The sequence below is a fragment of the Myxine glutinosa genome, unplaced genomic scaffold (genome assembly GCF_964187855.1).
Source record: "Myxine glutinosa unplaced genomic scaffold, kmMyxGlut1.1 SCAFFOLD_3370, whole genome shotgun sequence".
NCBI classification, from domain to species: Eukaryota; Metazoa; Chordata; class Myxini; order Myxiniformes; family Myxinidae; genus Myxine; species Myxine glutinosa.
The window spans coordinates 23,372-41,691 of record NW_027619462.1 but is presented as its reverse complement, the minus strand read 5'-3'; the positions used below and the strand labels follow the sequence as shown (position 1 = coordinate 41,691).

Below are 18,320 nucleotides of genomic sequence, written 5' to 3'. Positions count from 1 at the left end.
GCCCGCGCTAGAGAGGTCGCGGGCGACTGAGATGTTTTAACAAATAATTAATTAATTTGAGACGTCCGATTTCTAGTGTTTGGAAATTTGGAAGAGCTTGACCCTAGCCTTTCCCTTGCGAGGGCAAGGAGGAACTTAACACTTGACACTTAAGCTTAGTTTGAAGTACACCCTGCCAGCGCTCCCGGTGGGACGGCAGGGCAACCAGAAGGGACGAGGTTCTCCTGACCACGTGGCCCTCGATCTGGGAAGCGAGAGGCGTTCCATTAGTGGACGCGCCCCTCACGCCCGACTTTTGGGCGGCCCCGGCAGGCCGTTTGTTTTGACGTTCCGTGACAGGCCCCGCACCCCCACCTCAGGGCCGACCGGGCGACCGGAATGAATCCCGGTGTCCCGATCCGAACCTTCAGAGCGGGCCGGCTGCACTTTCCGTCCCTGCGGTCCCAAATACCGGAACCACCCGCATACCACTTTATTCGACAAAATGAGGTGCGGCCTACAGCCTTAGAGAACCAACCCTATATAAGTCAATACCTCCAACGAGAGGGTGGTGGGAGTGGGTGATGGCAGAGGGTGATGGGGGAGGGTGGTGGCAGGGTGATGGCAGGGTGATGGCAGGGTGATGGGAGGGTGATGGGAGGGTGATGGGGGAGGGTGATACCTCCCAAATACCGGAACCACCCGAATACCACTTTATTTGACAAAATGAGGTGCGGCCCACAGCCTTAGAAAACCAACCCTAAATAAGTCAATACCTCCAACGAGAGGGTGGTGGGAGGGTGATGGCAGGGTGATGGGAGGGTGATGGCAGGGTGATGGGAGGGAGATGGGGGAGGGTGATGGGGGAGGGTGATGGGGCAGGGTGATGGGGCAGGGTGATGGGGCAGGGTGATGGCAGGGTGATGGGAGGGTGATGGCAGAGGGTGATGGCAGAGGGTGATGGCAGAGGGTGATGGCAGAGGGTGATGGCGGAGGGTGACGGGGGAGGGTGACGGGGGAGGGTGATGGGAGGGTGATGGCAGGGTGATGGGGGAGGGTGATGGCAGGGTGATGGGAGGGTGATGGCAGGGTGATGGGGGAGGGTGATGGGAGGAGGGTGATTGGGGGAGGGTGATGGGGCCTCCCTATAGAAGTCAGTATCTCCCACGACACAGGCGCGCATTCGTGCCGCGTGACGTGGTGACGTCATCACACTTTCCCCTCAAAAGACCCATTGATATAAGTTAATATTCTGATATTAGCTTTAGAAAACCAACCCTATATAAGTCAATACCTCCAACGATACAGGTGCGCAAAATACAAAATCACAAAAGATTTATTTGATATAAGTTAATATTTTGAATAACTTGGTCAATATCAGTCCGAATTTCGCCAAATAAAGGTTCCCGTTATCCACAGATACCCCTGTATCCTCCTAGAGGCGAAGTCAGGATGAATTTCGCAAAAAATAAAGTCCTTCGGCAACGAAAATTTAGCATGGGGTTTTCCTATGTAAATTTACCCTGAAGTAATTTTACCAAAGATCATCGACATTTCGCGGGGCCAGTTCTATCGAGTGTTAAGCTAATCTAGCGACTGCGAAATCTGGAAACAGAATTAAAATCCGACCTATCGTTGGCCTGGAAGGATTCAAAAAGAACTAGGATTATTTTTCTTCTGCAAGAATGTACGGAGCTCTTAAATCTCCATCCCTTAACATCCATTGACAATCCATCATGTTCCCCATAGCTATCTATGCCATGCATCTAACGGTGAGCATAAGAACCATCAAAAAATATTCTGTGACCACTTTATTCAACAAAATGAGGCGCGGCCTAGCATCCAGCGAGACCAAGTCATCCCGGCCTACCACCCACTCCGACCCCAAATTCCCCATCGACGACAACCAAACAATATATTATATGAATCGCACCGTACGATTCCCGATTCCCGGGTATATTGCGCTCCCGGTGGGACGGCAGGGCAACCAGAAGGGACGAGGTTCTCCTGACCACGTGGCCCTCGATCTGGGAAGCGAGAGGCGTTCCATTAGTGGACGCGCCCCTCACGCCCGACTTTTGGGCGGCCCCGGCAGGCCGTTTGTTTTGACGTTCCGTGACAGGCCCCGCACCCCCACCTCAGGGCCGACCGGGCGACCGGAATGAATCCCGGTGTCCCGATCCGAACCTTCAGAGCGGGCCGGCTGGGGAGTGCCAAGCACCCCGTACCTGCACTTTCCGTCCCTGCGGTCCCAAATACCGGAACCACCCGCATACCACTTTATTCGACAAAATGAGGTGCGGCCTACAGCCTTAGAGAACCAACCCTATATAAGGGTCAATACCTCCATCGAGAGGGTGGTGGGAGTGGGTGATGGCAGAGGGTGATGGGGGAGGGTGATGGCAGGGTGATGGCAGGGTGATGGGAGGGTGATGGGGGAGGGTGATACCTCCCAAATACCGGAACCACCCGAGATACCACTTTATTTGACAGTGGCCCTGAATGGGTTTCTCTCATCTCCTCTTCCTGTTCAGGCTGGAGTTCCCCAAGGCAGTGTTCTGGGCCCCGTGCTTTTTCTGGTCTTCATCAATGATCTCTCTGACTCTCTCGAAAATCCTCTCTATCTCTTTGCTGATGACTCCACTCTCTGCCGCTCCATTCCTCTTCCCTCAGATCGGCAGTCTGCTGCCTCCTCACTCTCTGAAGACCTGGACAAAATCACAGACTGGTCAAACAAGTGGAACATGTCTTTCAATCCTGACAAATCTCACACTCTTACTATGTCTCTCCGAAAAGATCGACTGGACAACCCTCCCATCTACTTTCTCAACAATCCTCTCCAAGAAGTTCTGTCGCTCAAGATTTTGGGTCTCACTATCTGCCATGATCTTTCTTGGGAAAAACCACATTTCCAAGCTGGCCTCCAAAGCCAGTCGCCGACTGGGCATCCTCCGTCGTGGCGAAGTCCTTCCTCGGCACCCCTGAGCTCCTCACCACATACAAGGCTTTCATCCGCAGCTCAATGGAATACTGTTCTCCCCTATGGGCTGGTGCTCCTGCCTCACACCTAGCTCGGCTTCAACGCTGTTGAAAACCAAAGCTTTCAGAATTATTGGAATCTCCCGCGATGAAGCTATCTCTGAGGGCCTTTCACTCACTCACCGCAGGCAGGTAGGTGGTCTTTCTGTCTTCTACCGACTCCTCTCCGGCCTTGCACCCCCAGCTCTCTCTGTGCTCTGTCCCCCAAATATTCCTACAGGTCGCACAAGAGTCTGCCAGCAACCCTCTGATGGTTAAACTGCCGAAATCTCGGCTCTCCGCTCACCTTCACTCTTTCATTCCTCTTTTCTCCCGCCTCTGGAACAAACTCCCTCACTCCCTTCAATCCCACTCCTCCCTCCAGGTCTTTAAAACAGCTGTTCACCACCATCTCTTATCTTCCCCCATCCAAAACCTTGATCTTTTCTACCCCCGCTAATTCACCCCAGATCCACCTTGTTTGAAATTCCTACTTCTTTCCTGGAAGTCCTGGCAGTGTCCATATGTTTTATACGCTCTCCCACTGCCCCCTTCCCACGCTCCCCCCCCCCCCAAAGCCCTCGCCCTCTCTCAGATCTCTCGATGTCTCCATGTCTCTCGGTCCCTGCTCTCAAATGTTGTGTTTGTGTCCTTCCCCCTCTCTCCCCATCTTGTCTACCGCTCCCTATGTTATATGTTTTATGTGTCGGTTTGTCTTTCTGTGTGATTAATGTTCGCTCTTTCACGAGCCTCGATATTGTATACAACAAAAAAAAAAAAAAAAAAAAAAAAAAAAAATTGAGCAGCTGCGGTGCCATCCGGCCAAAGTTCTGGGTGAATCGGGTGAGTCAGGGATCCTGTAACGGTCGCGGCAATACCACCGCTCGGTAAATAACATCCTTAATCCGCGATCAGTAACAATATATATATATATATATATATATATATATATATATATATATATATATATATATATATATATAGTATATATATATATATATATTGAGCGTACGCTGGATCAGCACGTCACTACATCCTTGGACGACTCCTCAGCACCATCCCGACACATACCACTGTGTGTGCTACGGAATGAGATGTTTTTTTCGGCACCCGGAGTGTAAATCCTGCCACCAACCTGCTTGAGAGAGGACCCAGTACCCTGGCATTGATTTCTCCGACCTCGGAAGGATGACAGGCTGAGTCAACCCCACCTGGTATTAATTCAACAGCTGAACGGGATTCGAAATCAGGGACCTTAGGATCCCCAAGCCCACCGCCCAAACTGTTAGGCCAACACCGGGTATATTTCTGGGAATACTTTAAGATATAAGATTATCAGGCACTCAACAACTTCTGGGTTGCTTGCACCAAATGTCTGTACCTTCATGCCCGTGACGAGGACGGCTATTACTCTGGCTCCTGCCACACTGTTTACTTTGGGTCCAATTACGAGAAATTCCCCCCTTTTTTGCTCCAAGCCCCTCGAGAGGAGAAAGTCGATGTAAAAGCGTCTTCTTCTTCACTCTTGTGCTTCGCCCTCACATACTCAGAGTTGATTGGTTGTTCCTGGTTTTAAACCACGCCCGATAGGAGCGAGTTAGTTTGTGAGGAACGAGCTTGTATAAATTCTGCTTGTACCATCTGTTCATATAGAAAATTAAGCATGCAAAACTAGAAGTCACTACAGTACTGCAGTACAGTCTTTCAATCCTGACGAATCTCACACTCTTACGATGTCTCTCCAAAAAGACCGACTGGACAACCCTCCCATCCACTTTCTGAATAACCCTCTCCAAGAAGTTGTCACTCAAGCTTTTGGGTCTCACTATCTGCCATGATCTTTCCTGGGAAAACCAGATTTCAAATCTGGCCTCCAAAGCCAGTCGCCGACTGGGCATCCTCCGTCGTGCAAAGTCCTTCCTTGGCACACCTGAGCTCCTCACCACATACAAGGCTTTCATCCGCAGCTCATTGGAATACTGCTCTTCCCTCTGGGCTGGTGCTCCTGCCTCACACCTAGCTCGTCTTCATGCTGTTGAATCCAAAGCGTTCAGACTCATTGGAATCTCCCGCGATGAAGCTAACTCCGAGGGCTTTTCACTTACTCACCGCAGGCAGGTTGGTGGTCTTTCCGTCTTCTACCGACTCCTCTCCGGCCTTGCTCCCCAGCTCTCTCTGGGCTCTGTCCCCCAAATATTCCGACAGGTCGCACAAGATCTGCCTGCATCCCTCTTATGGTTAAACTGCCAAAATCAAGACTCTCTGCTCACCTTCACTCCTTCATTCCTCTTTCCTCCCGCCTCTGGAACAAACACCCTCACTCTCTTCAATCCCACTTCTCCCTCCAGGTCTTTAAAACAGCAGTTCACCACCATCTCTTATCTTCCCCCATCCAAAACCTTGATCTTTTCTATCCCCGCAAATTTCACCCCAAATCCACTTTTTGAAATACCAACTTCTTTCCTGGAGGTCCTTGCAGTGTCCTTGTGTTTTATACTTCTCCCACCTCCTTCCCCCCCCCCCCCCCTTCCCACGCCTCCTCCCCCCCAAGCCCTCTCCCTCCCACAGATCTCCCGATGTCCCTGCTCTCAAATGTTGTGTTTGTGTGCCTCCCCTTCTTTCCCCATCTTGTGTACTGCTCCCGTTTTTATATATTTTGTTTGTCTGTTTGATGTTTGTGTGATAAATATTATCTCTTTCACGAGCCTCGATTCTGTATACAAAAAAAAAAAAGTTGTATGAAGTTTGGTTGAAATCCCTTCAGTGGTTCAAAATTATATCGGTAATAAAGATTTTAAATGAAAGGCCACATGACCTCAGACCTTCAACATTTTCAACCCAAAATTACAATCAGGTCATCTTTGTATTACAGTCCACAATTTCACCCAGTTTGGTTGAGATCCTTTAAGTGCTTCACAATTTATCATGGTAATATAAAAACGATAGCAGGTGAACGGACACACAAATGGAGAAGCAACTGAAAAAATAATTGTCCCCGGCCTTCAGGGGCACAGAAATCAATCCTCAGAGCTGCACAAATAACCCTGAAAGAGAAAAGGTAAACCATACCTTCATTTGGGGCTGGAACATGTTTGAAGGTCTCCACCAAGCAGGGCTGGTCACAAAGATAATGCTGGCAATAAGCTTCCAGCTTGAGGCGTCTGCAATTGAAATTAAATGAGCTCGTTAATATGTCTGAAGCTTCTTCTTCAGTCCAAATAACAGCAATACACAGGTTTCCCATGGCCACATAATTTTCCTTGAGTTCACTTTGAACTCCCTTCCTCACCTGCACCAAAAAGCTGATCATTATCCACATTGTCAAAGGAAATGCGATACTTTGTGGATATTAGGACATTGAAGACGAGAAATAAGTCTCACCAGTCAAATTCACATGAAAACGAGGAATGTTTCATCGACTGCAAAATAAATTTAAGGCCTCGCAAGAAGAAGTACTTTTGCGTCTTCAGACGCACAGGGCTGCCGAGTCACTTTTCCACTGGCAATGGGGCACAATCCTGTTTTCAGGGTCGCCACTCCGAAGCAGGATACTCAAATAGAACGTTCTTCCCAGGTCGACCACATACCTCTGCCAGGTTGCTGACCAGTTTACATTTTGTATCCCACTGATGGGCTGAATCTGCATCCGTACCTGAACTAAAATCGAATCAGCATGTTCTTGTCACCTACCCAACTCATCCACCAAGTTTCAACCAAACACATCCATAACATTTTGAAATATCGGGCTATAGTGAAATATCGTGCTATCGTTTTTGGCCCTGTCTCGAAATGGTGAAGAATCACTTAAAATTCTAGTTTCCGGATCCAGATCTTCACCAAAATCTAACCATTTCGTCCTTCACACACAAACAACCTGCAACCAAATTTCGGCCGAATCCATCCACAATGTTTTGGGATATCCTGCTTACAGACAGACAAACAGACAAACACAGGGGTAAAGAAAGGAGTAAAAAAAAAATCAAAGGAAGAAAGAGCAATCAGAGATTGCACACCCTCGCCAGGACGTGGTTGTGAGGTGTATTTTGTGGGGTGTTTTTGTACATTCTTTCATTATTTTGTACAACCCCACTTTCCTCAGACATGCGTGACACATTACATCCTCTTTATAAAACCGAATTATTATTGCATTTAAAATTTTTTTTTTTTTTTAAATGAGGATGTCCTCAGGGTATTTTGAGTCCCCAGGGTCTTTTGCATCCTCGGAGTCTTTTGGGTCAACAGGGTCATATGGCTCTTTTGGGTTCTCAGGGTATTTTGGGTAATTGGAGTCCTCTGCTTCTTCATTGTATTTAAGGATCTTCAGGGTATGTTGGGGTCTTTCTTGGTGGTCTTATGGGTGATGATTGCGAAAGATGATGGGAATAGAGGCTGTGATGGATGCTGTGAAGAGAAACAGTTTGTTTCTCTTTCAACCCCCGCTCTAGCAGGGAAAATGGCCTTAAAATGCCTGTTGTTGTTGTGTTGTCTGATGGGTCTTGATGGGTATTAAAGGTTCTTCAAAGGTCCAATGGGTCTCAGTAGTCCAAAGTGTCGAAAGGTACATTCACACAACACAACAACAAGCATTTTAAGGCCATTTTCCCTGCTAGAGTGGGGGTTAGCCTTGCGGACCCCATGACAATCTTCTTCATTTTGCCCTATTTTCTACATCTCCCCTTGTTAACCCCCTTGCCCGCATTTCTTCTTCCACCATCTTTAGCCAAGTCTTTCTCGGTCTTCCCCATCCTCTACTTCCTTCTACATTCATTTCCATCACTCTTCTCAACCAGTCACTTTCATCCTTCCTCAACACATGACCAAACCATCTCACCCTGTTTCTCTTCACAGCATCCATCACAGGCTCTATTCCCATCATCTTTCGCAATTCATCATTTGTCTTCCTCTCTCTCAACGATACTCCGCACATCCACCGAACCATTCGCATTTCCACCATTTCCAGCCTTCGTTGCTGCTCTACATTCATTGCCCATGTCTCGCTCCCAAAAATTATAACACTTCTCACACATGCAGCATACACCTTTCCCTTCAGCTTCAACGACACTCCACTCCTCGTCAGCCCGCCACTCAGTTCCCGAAACTTCTTCCATGCACGTCTCACTCGAGCAACCGTTGCAGAGTCTGATCCACCTTCTCCATTCAGCATGTCTCCGAGGTAGCAAAATGTTTTCACACCTTCCAGCTTCATGCCATCTCCAAGATCCAACTCAACATTTCCTCCATCTGCAGCTCCCTCTGTGCACACCCTACACTTGAATGTAGCTGCCACACTGGTTAATGACCCTCTCAAACCACTACATTTTTGATGAACCCACTCAGCGCACATTGTACATTGAATGGAGTTCACTCCAACACCCTTCCTGCACACAGCACACGGCCACTTCCCAGTTCTTTCCACCTCACCACATGCTTTACCACTTGCCATCACCTTCGTTTTTCCGATATTTATCGAAAGGTACATTCGATAGTACATAATTAATAGACATACATAATTAATAGACAGGATGCCACTGACAAACAGGACATAATTAATCGATATATTTAAAACTCACATGGCTGGAGAAGATAAATATAGTGGAGTTTCTTCTTCTTCAAACAATAACAACTACTGGCTGCCAGAACGTAAGACCAATCATGTTGAAATGTCAAACACGTGTTCCGCTTTCTGACCACTACATTACTTTGATGTTTCACATCGATCAATGAAACGGTTCAAGAGAGATATATTTTAAAAAGATTTTTGTTGAATCCAATATAGCTGCCAATCCATGTGACGTATGACTTATTCAACGGCAGCATGGTATACGCAAGGCATGGGGAACATATGTGTGAAGTTTCCGTTAGATCTGTTCAGCCGTTCTGGAGGAGTGGCCTTTTAAAGTTTTAATCTTCAAAAGAATCCTAGCCGCCAAACCATGTGACCCTATGACGTCATGGTCACGGAACCTTTTGTTCGTCATGGGTATGCGATCATGCATGTAATGTTTTACCTCATTACATATACTAGGAGCATATCTGTTTAGAAGTTTCGGAGAAAAATGGTTTTTAGTGGTTTCTAAGGCTTTTGTGTTCAAACAAATATGGCGGCCGAACCACGTGACCAATGATGTCATTATTGGTTTTCTCTCCACCAATTTATCCCTAGATAATGCTCAAGAAATTTCATCTCGATTGGATGAAGTTTTATACTTGTCGAATTATGACATCAGAATGGAGCCACCTATGACATCATCATTAACATATGTTATTCCCCATGGAGTTCTTTACAATGAGGCATGTCTCCATTTTTTCTAAGCAGCGCTTTCGGAGATATAGAGGTGCAATTTTTTTTGGTTTTTCCAAGATGGCACCCATACCACGTGACCTATGACGTCATACTTATCATTTTTTAAAAATTCTACAGGTGGAGGTGCACCTATGGTGAAAGTTTCCTGTCAATCGGACCAACCGTTGCAGAGAAAAGCATACTTATTCTGTGCGGACAAACAGAGACAAATAGACAAACTGCCTCAAATGCAATACCCTTTCATCTGGCGAGTGTAACAAACAACTAAATAACCTAGGAAGCACATGCCATTACTGAACCTTCCACACTAAAATTAATAAGATGTTTCTGTCGTTACCAAAAAGGGTGCAATTGATTTTTTTTGCTATAAAATAACTTAAATTTTTTAAACTGCTGAACATTGTACATACATCATTCACCAAGACCAGATCAATCAAATTAAATACTGGCCGACCTAGTTAAATAGTAGAGGAGTGTGCCAAGGGTGTGGCCTTTTTCGGCTAGTGCAGTGTCCAGCTTGGCATCTTCATACACCACGTGCAGAGCAAGAAGTATCGTCGGCAAGCAGGTGTAGAGGGGTGTGGTCGAGATTGGGGGCAAAGGACGTCGAAAGCAAGGGACTTCAGTCTAAGTAAGACAAGTAAATGGGAAATGAGGGCAGCTTCCAAAGTTGTCCATCATGCATCATGCATCTCTGCCATCAAATCAAATGGACTCCTCCGACGACCCAGGTACATTCACCGTGGCTCCGGTCGCAAGTTTGTTTATTTGCAATCAGGTCACTCCATCCCCGTCCTCTGGTCGGCTCAGCGCACTCTCACTCTTCGTCCCAGCGCACCTGGTCACAGCAACCCACACGATCGCACCTCTTGCCTACGAACCCTGGCTAAATCACCTGAATTCATCCCTGCTGTTCAAAACAACATCAAGCTCACCCTGTTCAACACCCGGTCCCTCAACAATAAATGCCTCATCCTGAACGAATACATCCTGGATAACAAACTGGACTTTCTCTGTCTCACCGAAACCTGGCAACAACCTCTGGACTACTACACACTCAACCTCACCACACCCAATGGATATTCCTACGTCAATAAACCACGCTCGGAGGGCCGAGGTGGTGGAATTGCCGTTATCCACCGTCAAGACATCAAGACCAACCTCATCTCCATCTCATCTGCTCCATCATTTGAACACCTGGCTTTAAAACTCTCTGGTCACACGCAGTCAGTCATGGCTGTCGTCTACCGCCCTCCCAAACCCCACCCATCATTCCTGTCTGACTTCTCCTACTTTCTGACCCAGCTATGTTCCCTCTCCCCCTCAATCCTCCTCCTTGGTGATTTCAATATCCACATGGACTCCACTGACTCCACAATAACCACTGACTTCACTGATTTACTCACCTGCTTTAACCTCACTCAACATGTCGACTTTCCTACCCATATCCGTGGTCACATTTTGGACCTTGTCTGCTCCACTGGATTAAATTTGCACCATCTCTATGGCTCCGACCTCACCCTCTCTGACCACTTAGCCATCACTCTGACCATCAACATCCCCGCCCCAACACCAAGGCATTATCGCACAATCAACTTCCGTAAGCTAAACGCTCTTTCACCTACCTCATTCTCATCCACCCTCTCTGAAAAAATGTCCACTTCTCCCTTCATTGACCTCCACACCCCTTCCGACCTCACTGACTACTACAACCACACTCTCTCCTCCTGCCTTGACCAGCTTGCGCCTGTAAAAACCAAAACAGTTTCTTTCACCCATTCTGCTCCCTGGTTTACCCCTGAACTCCACCTGATGAAAACTCGTGCTCGCCAACTTGAAAGACTCCGCAATAAAACGGGTCTCACAGTTCACTCCCAAGCCTACAAGGACCACATACAACACTACAAAGATGCCCTCTCCCGCGCCCGCTCTGCCTACTACTCTCAAATTATCCACTCTGGCTCCGGAAACCCAAAAGCACTCTTCTCGACAATAAACAAACTCCTCCGCCCCCTGAACACCACCACCCAGTCATTCACAGTAGACAACTGCATCTCCTTCCTCTCTTTCTTCCAACGCAAAATTGACAACATCTACAACAGCTTGACCACCGCCGCACCCGCTCCCCCTCCAACCACCTGCCCCCCCTTGTCCTGCCATCCCCTGTCTCGGTTCTCCCCAATCTCTCCTACTGACCTCTCTGAACTCCTCATAGGAATGAAAACTGCCACCTGCACTCTTGACCCCATCCCCTCCAGCTTTGTCAAAGCCTCCCTCCCTGCTCTCTCTCCACTTATCATTGCAACAATAAACTCCTCCCTGTCTACAGGCATCGTCCCACCTTCCCTCAAAATTGCTGCTGTTACCCCCATTCTAAAAAAACCTGGTCTAAACCCTGACACCCTAAACAACTTCAGACCCATCTCCAACCTACCCTTTCTGTCAAAAGTTTTGGAACGCGCTGTAGCCACTCAACTCAAACATCATCTCTCTGCCAATAACTTGTATGAAACATTCCAATCCGGATTCCGCTCCAACCACAGTACTGAAACTGCTCTCCTCAAAATCACCAACGACCTTCTCCTCTCCTCTGACGCTGGCAACCTCAACATTCTCGTCCTCCTCGACCTCAGCGCTGCCTTTGACACCATCGATCACACTATCCTCCTCACCCGACTTGAATCCACCTTTAACGTCACCGGCACTGCCCTCTCTTGGATTAAATCATACCTCTCTGACAGATGCCAGTTCATCTCCATCAATAACTGCAAATCCCCCACTGCTCCCCTCCCCCAAGGTGTCCCCCAAGGTTCAGTTCTTGGCCCCCTCCTCTTCATCCTTTACCTGTCCCCGCTCGGTCACTTAATCCGCCGTCATGGTCTCCAATTCCACTGCTTCGCCGATGACATCCAGCTTTTCATCTCCACCAAGTCCGTCTCCACCGACACCCACTCTATCCTGACAAACTGCATCACTGAAATAAAATCCTGGCTTCAAATCAACTTCCTCAAGCTTAACTGTGATAAATCTGAAATAATCATCATTGGCCCAAAAACGCTCACAAAATCCACCCATAACTTTGCCCTCAACATCGACGGTATCCCAGTATCCACCTCCCCTCACATCCGGAATCTTGGCGTCATCTTTGACCAAACCCTTTCCTTCGACAAATACACTAAACAGATCACAAAGTCAGCCTTCTTTCACCTGAAAAACATTGCCCGTCTCCGCTCATCCCTCTCCTCCACGGCTGCAGAAACCCTCATCCACGCCTTCATCACCTCCCGTCTGGACTACTGCAATAGCCTCCTCTATGGTTCACCCTCAAAAATCACCAATAAACTCCAATACATTCAGAACTCCGCTGCCCGTCTACTCACTCATTCCCGGACCCGTGACCACATCACCCCCGTCCTTTACAAGCTTCACTGGCTCCCCATCCCCCAGAGAATCCAGTACAAAATCCTCCTCTTGACATACAAAGCCCTCCATAACCTGGCCCCATCCTACCTGGCTGACCTCCTCTCCAGACACACTCCCACCCGCAACCTCCGCTCTGCTGGTACCAACCTCCTGACCCCCTCCATCCGGACCAAATTCAGATCCTGGGGGGACAGGGCCTTCTCCATCGCTGCTCCCACCCTCTGGAACTCACTACCTCACACCATCAGAGACTCCTCCTCACTCACCACATTCAAAACATCACTAAAGACCCACCTGTTCAACGCTGCATTCAACATTCAACCCACAGCATTTAACCCCTGACTATCTCTTCTCCTTCTCCCTCCTTTTGCTTTAAATATTTCCCTATTGATTCTTGTCTTGTCTTTTTGATTCTTGTCTTATATATATGCCGTATATCGCTGCTGTTTGTTTTCTTGATTCTTGTCTTTTTGCAATTGTTGTTTTCATGTATTGTTATGCATTATGTTTTCCACTCTGTCAAAGCGCCTTTGGGCTTCTGGAAAAGCGCTATACAAAATAAATGAATTATTATTATTATTATTATCTTTACTCTCACCCTCCTCTTGCTCATAGCACGGCCAACGAACGAACACGAACGAAGCACGGTCATAGAAGAACGGCCATTCCCACATCGTAACAGCGGAATATGTAACGCTTTCTGCTCTCCTATGATGCTACCACCGACTTCACAAAAACCCATCACAATTTCAAGAAAAAATAGTCTGAAATAGCAAACTTGCGTGACCTGCGTGACGTGACCAAACCTGCATGACGTGATAAAAGCACTGCTTGAAAGAAAAGGTAATTGTAAAGGGTTATAAAGGGTGGTGGGATGATGAAACATGGTGGTGGGATGATGAAGTTGGAAAGAGGATTGACGAGAAGAGGAAGAAGTTCAAGGAGTGGCAGAAGGCGAAGGGTACGGGAGCAGAAACAGCAGAGCATGAAAGTTATAAGGCAGCCAGGAAGGCTGCAAAGAAAGAGGTAGCAAAGGCGCAGGAGGCATGTAGGAAAATGTTCGGAGAACGCTTGGATTCGGAAGAGGGTCAGAAAGCAGTATTCAGGATTGCAAAGCAGATAGCGAAAGAGAGGTGTGATGTGATGGGGGTGAGTTGCTTGAAGGATGAAGTGGGACAAATCGTTGTCGACCCATATGGAATTAAAGGAAGATGGAAAAGATATATGGAAATGCTGTTGAATACAGAGAATGAATGGGATGGCAACAGAGAGAGTAACCAAGTTTTAGGACCGGCAGAGAAGATAACTGAGAAGGAAGTTGAGGAAGCGATAAAAGCAATGAAGGGTAGAAAAGCAGGAGGGCCGACGGGAGTTGTGGGAGATATGTTGAAGGCAGCAGGAAGTTGGGGGTGTGAAGAGAATGACAGAGATCTGTAATCTGGTGGTGAAAGAAGGCCGCATTCCAGTGGATTGGGAACTGAGTACCCTCGTCCTAGTTAAATACAAGGGGAAAGGTGACCCTCTGGAGTGTGGCTCGTACCGAGCGATAAAGTTATTGGAGCATGGAATGAAGGTATTGGAAAGGGTGTTGGAGAGGAGGATAAGGAAGAAAGTGAAGATCGACGAAATGCAGTTTGGATTTGTGCCAGGAAGAGGAACGACAGACGCGCTTTTCATTGTGAGGCAGTTGTAGGAGAAGTACATGGAGAAGAGGAAGAAGTTGTTTCTTGGGTTTGTTGATCTGGAGAAAGCATTCGATAGGGTTCCACGCAAAGTATTGACATGGGCATTGAGGAAGTTAGGAGTGGAGGAATGGTTGATCAGAGCAGTGATGGCAATGTACAAAAGAGCGCGCACAGCTCTAAGGACAAAGGACGGGAACAGTGGTGAGTTTGAGGTGAAGGTGGAAGTGCATCAGGGGTCGGTACTAAGTCCACTACTATTTGTAGCTGTGATGGAGGTGCTGGCTCAGATCGTAAAGGAGGGTTTACCGTTGGAGTTGTTGTATGCAGATGATCTGGTGTTGATTGCGGAAAGTATGGATGGACTGAAGGAAAAGATGAACAAGTGGAAGGAATGTATGGAGACAAAAGGTCTGAAGGTGAATATCGGAAAGACGAAGGTGATGGCAAGTGGTAAAGCATGTGGTGAGGTGGAAAGAACTGGGAAGTGGCCCTGTGCTGTGTGTAGGAAGGGTGTCGGAGTGAACTCCATTCAATGTACAATGTGCGCTGAGTGGGTTCATCAAAAATGTAGTGGTCTGAGAGGGTCATTAACCAGTGTGGCAGCTACATTCAAATGTAAGGTGTGCACAGAGGGAGCTGCAGATGGAGGAAATGTTGAGTTGGATCTTGGAGACGGCGTGAAGCTGGAAGGTGTGAAAACATTTTGCTACCTCGGAGACATGCTGAATGGAGAAGGTGGATCAGACTCGGCAACGGTTGCTGGAGTGAGATGTGCATGGAAGAAGTTTCGGGAACTGAGTGGCGTGCTGATGATGAGGGGAGTGTCGTTGAAGCTGAAGGGAAAGGTGTATGCTGCATGTGTGAGAAGTGCTATGATTTATGGGAGCGAGACATGGGTAATGAACGTAGAGCAGCAACGAAGGTTGGAAAGGGTGGAAATGCGAATGGTTTGACGGATGTGCGGAGTATCGTTGAGAGAGAGGAAGACAAATGATTAATTGCGAAAGATGATGGGAATAGAGCCTGTGATTGATGCTGTGAAGAGGAACAGGTTGAGATGGTTTGGTCATGTGTTGAGGAAGGATGAAAGTGACTGGTTGAGAAGAGTGATGGAAATGAATGTAGAAGGAAGTAGAGGACGGGGAAGACCGAGAAAGACTTGGCTAAAGATGGTGGAAGAAGAAATGCGGGTAAGGGGGTTAACAAGGAGAGATGCACAAAAATAGGGCAAAATGGAGAAGATTGTCATGGGGACCGCAAGGCTAACCCCCGCTCTCGTGGGGAAAATGGCCTTTAAAATGCATGTTGTATAAAGGGTAAATCTACAGGGTTTGTAAAATGGCGCCCTAGTTTAGAAATTGTGGGTGGAGTCAGGCAAACAATGGGTGGAACTCACACGCACATATGGATGGATGCACGCACAACTCCTTATATCGTGTAGGAAATCCTCAATTCGAAAATCTTTGAATAAATGTGAGGTAACATAACAATTTAGACTTCCATAACAATAATAAGCTGGATAAAGATAATGAACACGTACTCACCGCCAGCTGACACTGTTGTTCTGAGCGGGTGTCCGGTGAAACGCCAGGCTCTTTGGCATCTTCCAAGCCAAGGAAGCTACCCATACGGTTGCTGGAGAAACTTTGATGGTAGCTGCTGGACAAGAGAGACTCCCAATCCTGCGTAAAATGCACAAGACCATTAAAAGTGATGGAAACAATGTTCTTCCGTCAGCTGAGGGTACAGAGTACCGAATAGCATAAAACGCCCTGGCTATGCTCACCTCATCTGAGCCACTCTCAGAAGGCCGGGGTTTTTTGGGGGCAAACACGGGTGAAGTACTTCTGTCTGCATCATCCTGCGATCATCAACAAAAGAGTCTTTTCAGATAAATAAACAAGTAAATACAATTCGATAATCATCTTATTTAAAACATTTTTTCAAGTTTTACCAAAAATGTTTACCAAGAGAGCGGCAGACATTGTTGAATTGTTGAATGGAGGCATAATACCTTTTGGCAAGCATCACTCAAACTGATTCTTTCCTTCGATAAGAGTGGACATTAGGAAAAAAATGAAAAAAAGGGCAAATTTGATGATGAGAAGTGGGTGTGTAAACTTTATGGAAAAAAAACAAAAAAAACAAACAAACAAATGAAAAATCGGTCAGAGACCGAGGAATTGCCGGAATTTACTTTTTTATCGGCCATTTAGGACAAATATGGCGGCCGAACCACGTGACCGATGACGTCATCGTTAACATATTTTATTCCCCGTGGAGAGTTCTTTACAATGAGCCATGTCTCAATTTTTTCTATTCAGCACTTTCAGAGATATGGAGGTGCAAAGTTTTTCTGTTTTTCCAAGATGGCGGCCGAACCACGTGCCCGATGACGTCATCATTAACAAATTTTATTCCCCATGGAGAGTTCTTTACAATGAGCCATGTCTCAATTTTTTCTGTTCAGCACTTTTGGAGATATAGAGGTGCAAATTTTTTTCGGTTTTTCCAAGAGGGCGGCCTAACCACGTGACCAATGACGTCATCAATTGGGCACAGTCTATTCCAGGTCAAGACAAATATGTGTGCAAAGTTTGGCGATTCTACGTGCAACGGTGTAGACGCAGTGCTGCAAACAGACAGACAAACAGACAGACAAACAGACAGCCAGACAGATGAAAAATCGGTCAGAGACCGAGGACTTGCCGGAATTTACTTTTTTATCGGCCATTGAGGACAAATATGGCGGTCGAACCATGTGACCGATGACGTCATCATTAACATATTTTATTCCCCATGGAGAGTTCTTTACAATGAGCCATGTCTCAATTTTTTCTATTCAGCACTTTTGGAGATATGGAGGTGCTACGTTTTTCGGTTTTTCCAAGATGGCGGCCGAACCACGTGACCTATGATGTCATCATTAACATATTTTATTCCCCATGGAGAGTTCTTTACAATGAGCCATGTCTCAATTTTTTCTATTCAGCACTTTCAGATATGGAGGTGCAAAATTTTTCGGTTTTTCCAAGATGGCGGCCGAACCACGTGACATATGACGTCATCATTAACATATTTTATTCCCCATGGAGAGTTCTTTACAATGAGCAATGTCTCAATTTTTTCTGTTCAGCACTTTTGGAGATATCGTGGTGCAAAAATTTTGCCGTTTTTCCAAGATGGCGGCCGACCACGTGACTGATTACGTCATCATTCACATATTTTATTCCCCATGGAGAGTTCTTTACAATGAGCCATGTCTCAATTTTTTCTATTCAGTACTTTCAGAGATATGGAGGTGCAAAGTTTTGCCGTGTTTCCAAGATGGCGGCCGACCACGTGACTGATGACGTCATCATTAACACATTTTATTCCCCATGGAGAGTTCTTCACAATGAGCCATGTCTCAATTTTTTCTGTTCAGTACTTTCGGAGATATAGTGGTGCAAATTTTTTCGGTTTTTCCAAGATGGCGGCCGAAACACGTGACCGATGACGTCATAAATTGGGCACAGTCTATTCCAGGGCAAGACGAATATGTGTGCAAAGTTTGGCGATTCTCCGTGCAACGGTGTAGACGCAGTGCTGCAAACAGACAGACAGACAAACAGACAGACAGATAGACAGACAGACAGACAAACGAACAGATCAACATACTTGCCGGAAAAAATTTCCGGCAAGGAACAAACGAACAGATCAACATACTTGCCGAAATTTTTTTTCCGGCAAGTAACAAACGAACAGATCAACATACTTGCCGGAATCTTTTCCGGCAAGTAACAAACAGATGAAAAATCGGTCAGAGACCGAGGACTTGCCGGAATTTACTTTTTTATCGGCCATTTAGGACAAATATGGCGGCCGAACCACGTGACCGATGACGTCATCATTAACATATTTGATTCCAC

At 46.8% G+C, this 18,320-nt stretch overlaps 1 protein-coding gene across 1 annotated transcript; it reads right to left on the bottom strand.

Moving 5' to 3' along the window:
• Nucleotides 1-6,066: 6,066 nt before the first annotated feature.
• Nucleotides 6,067-16,394, bottom strand: LOC144889384 (anaphase-promoting complex subunit 1-like; the record flags this gene model as incomplete). The annotated part of the gene is made up of 5 exons (XM_078769605.1): nucleotides 16,377-16,394; nucleotides 16,196-16,270; nucleotides 15,954-16,091; nucleotides 9,756-9,928; nucleotides 6,067-6,158 (listed from the first exon to the last, which is right to left on the bottom strand). Coding segments are annotated over exons 1-5 (496 nt in total), but the record flags the coding sequence as incomplete, so codon positions are not given.
• Nucleotides 16,395-18,320: the final 1,926 nt, after the last annotated feature.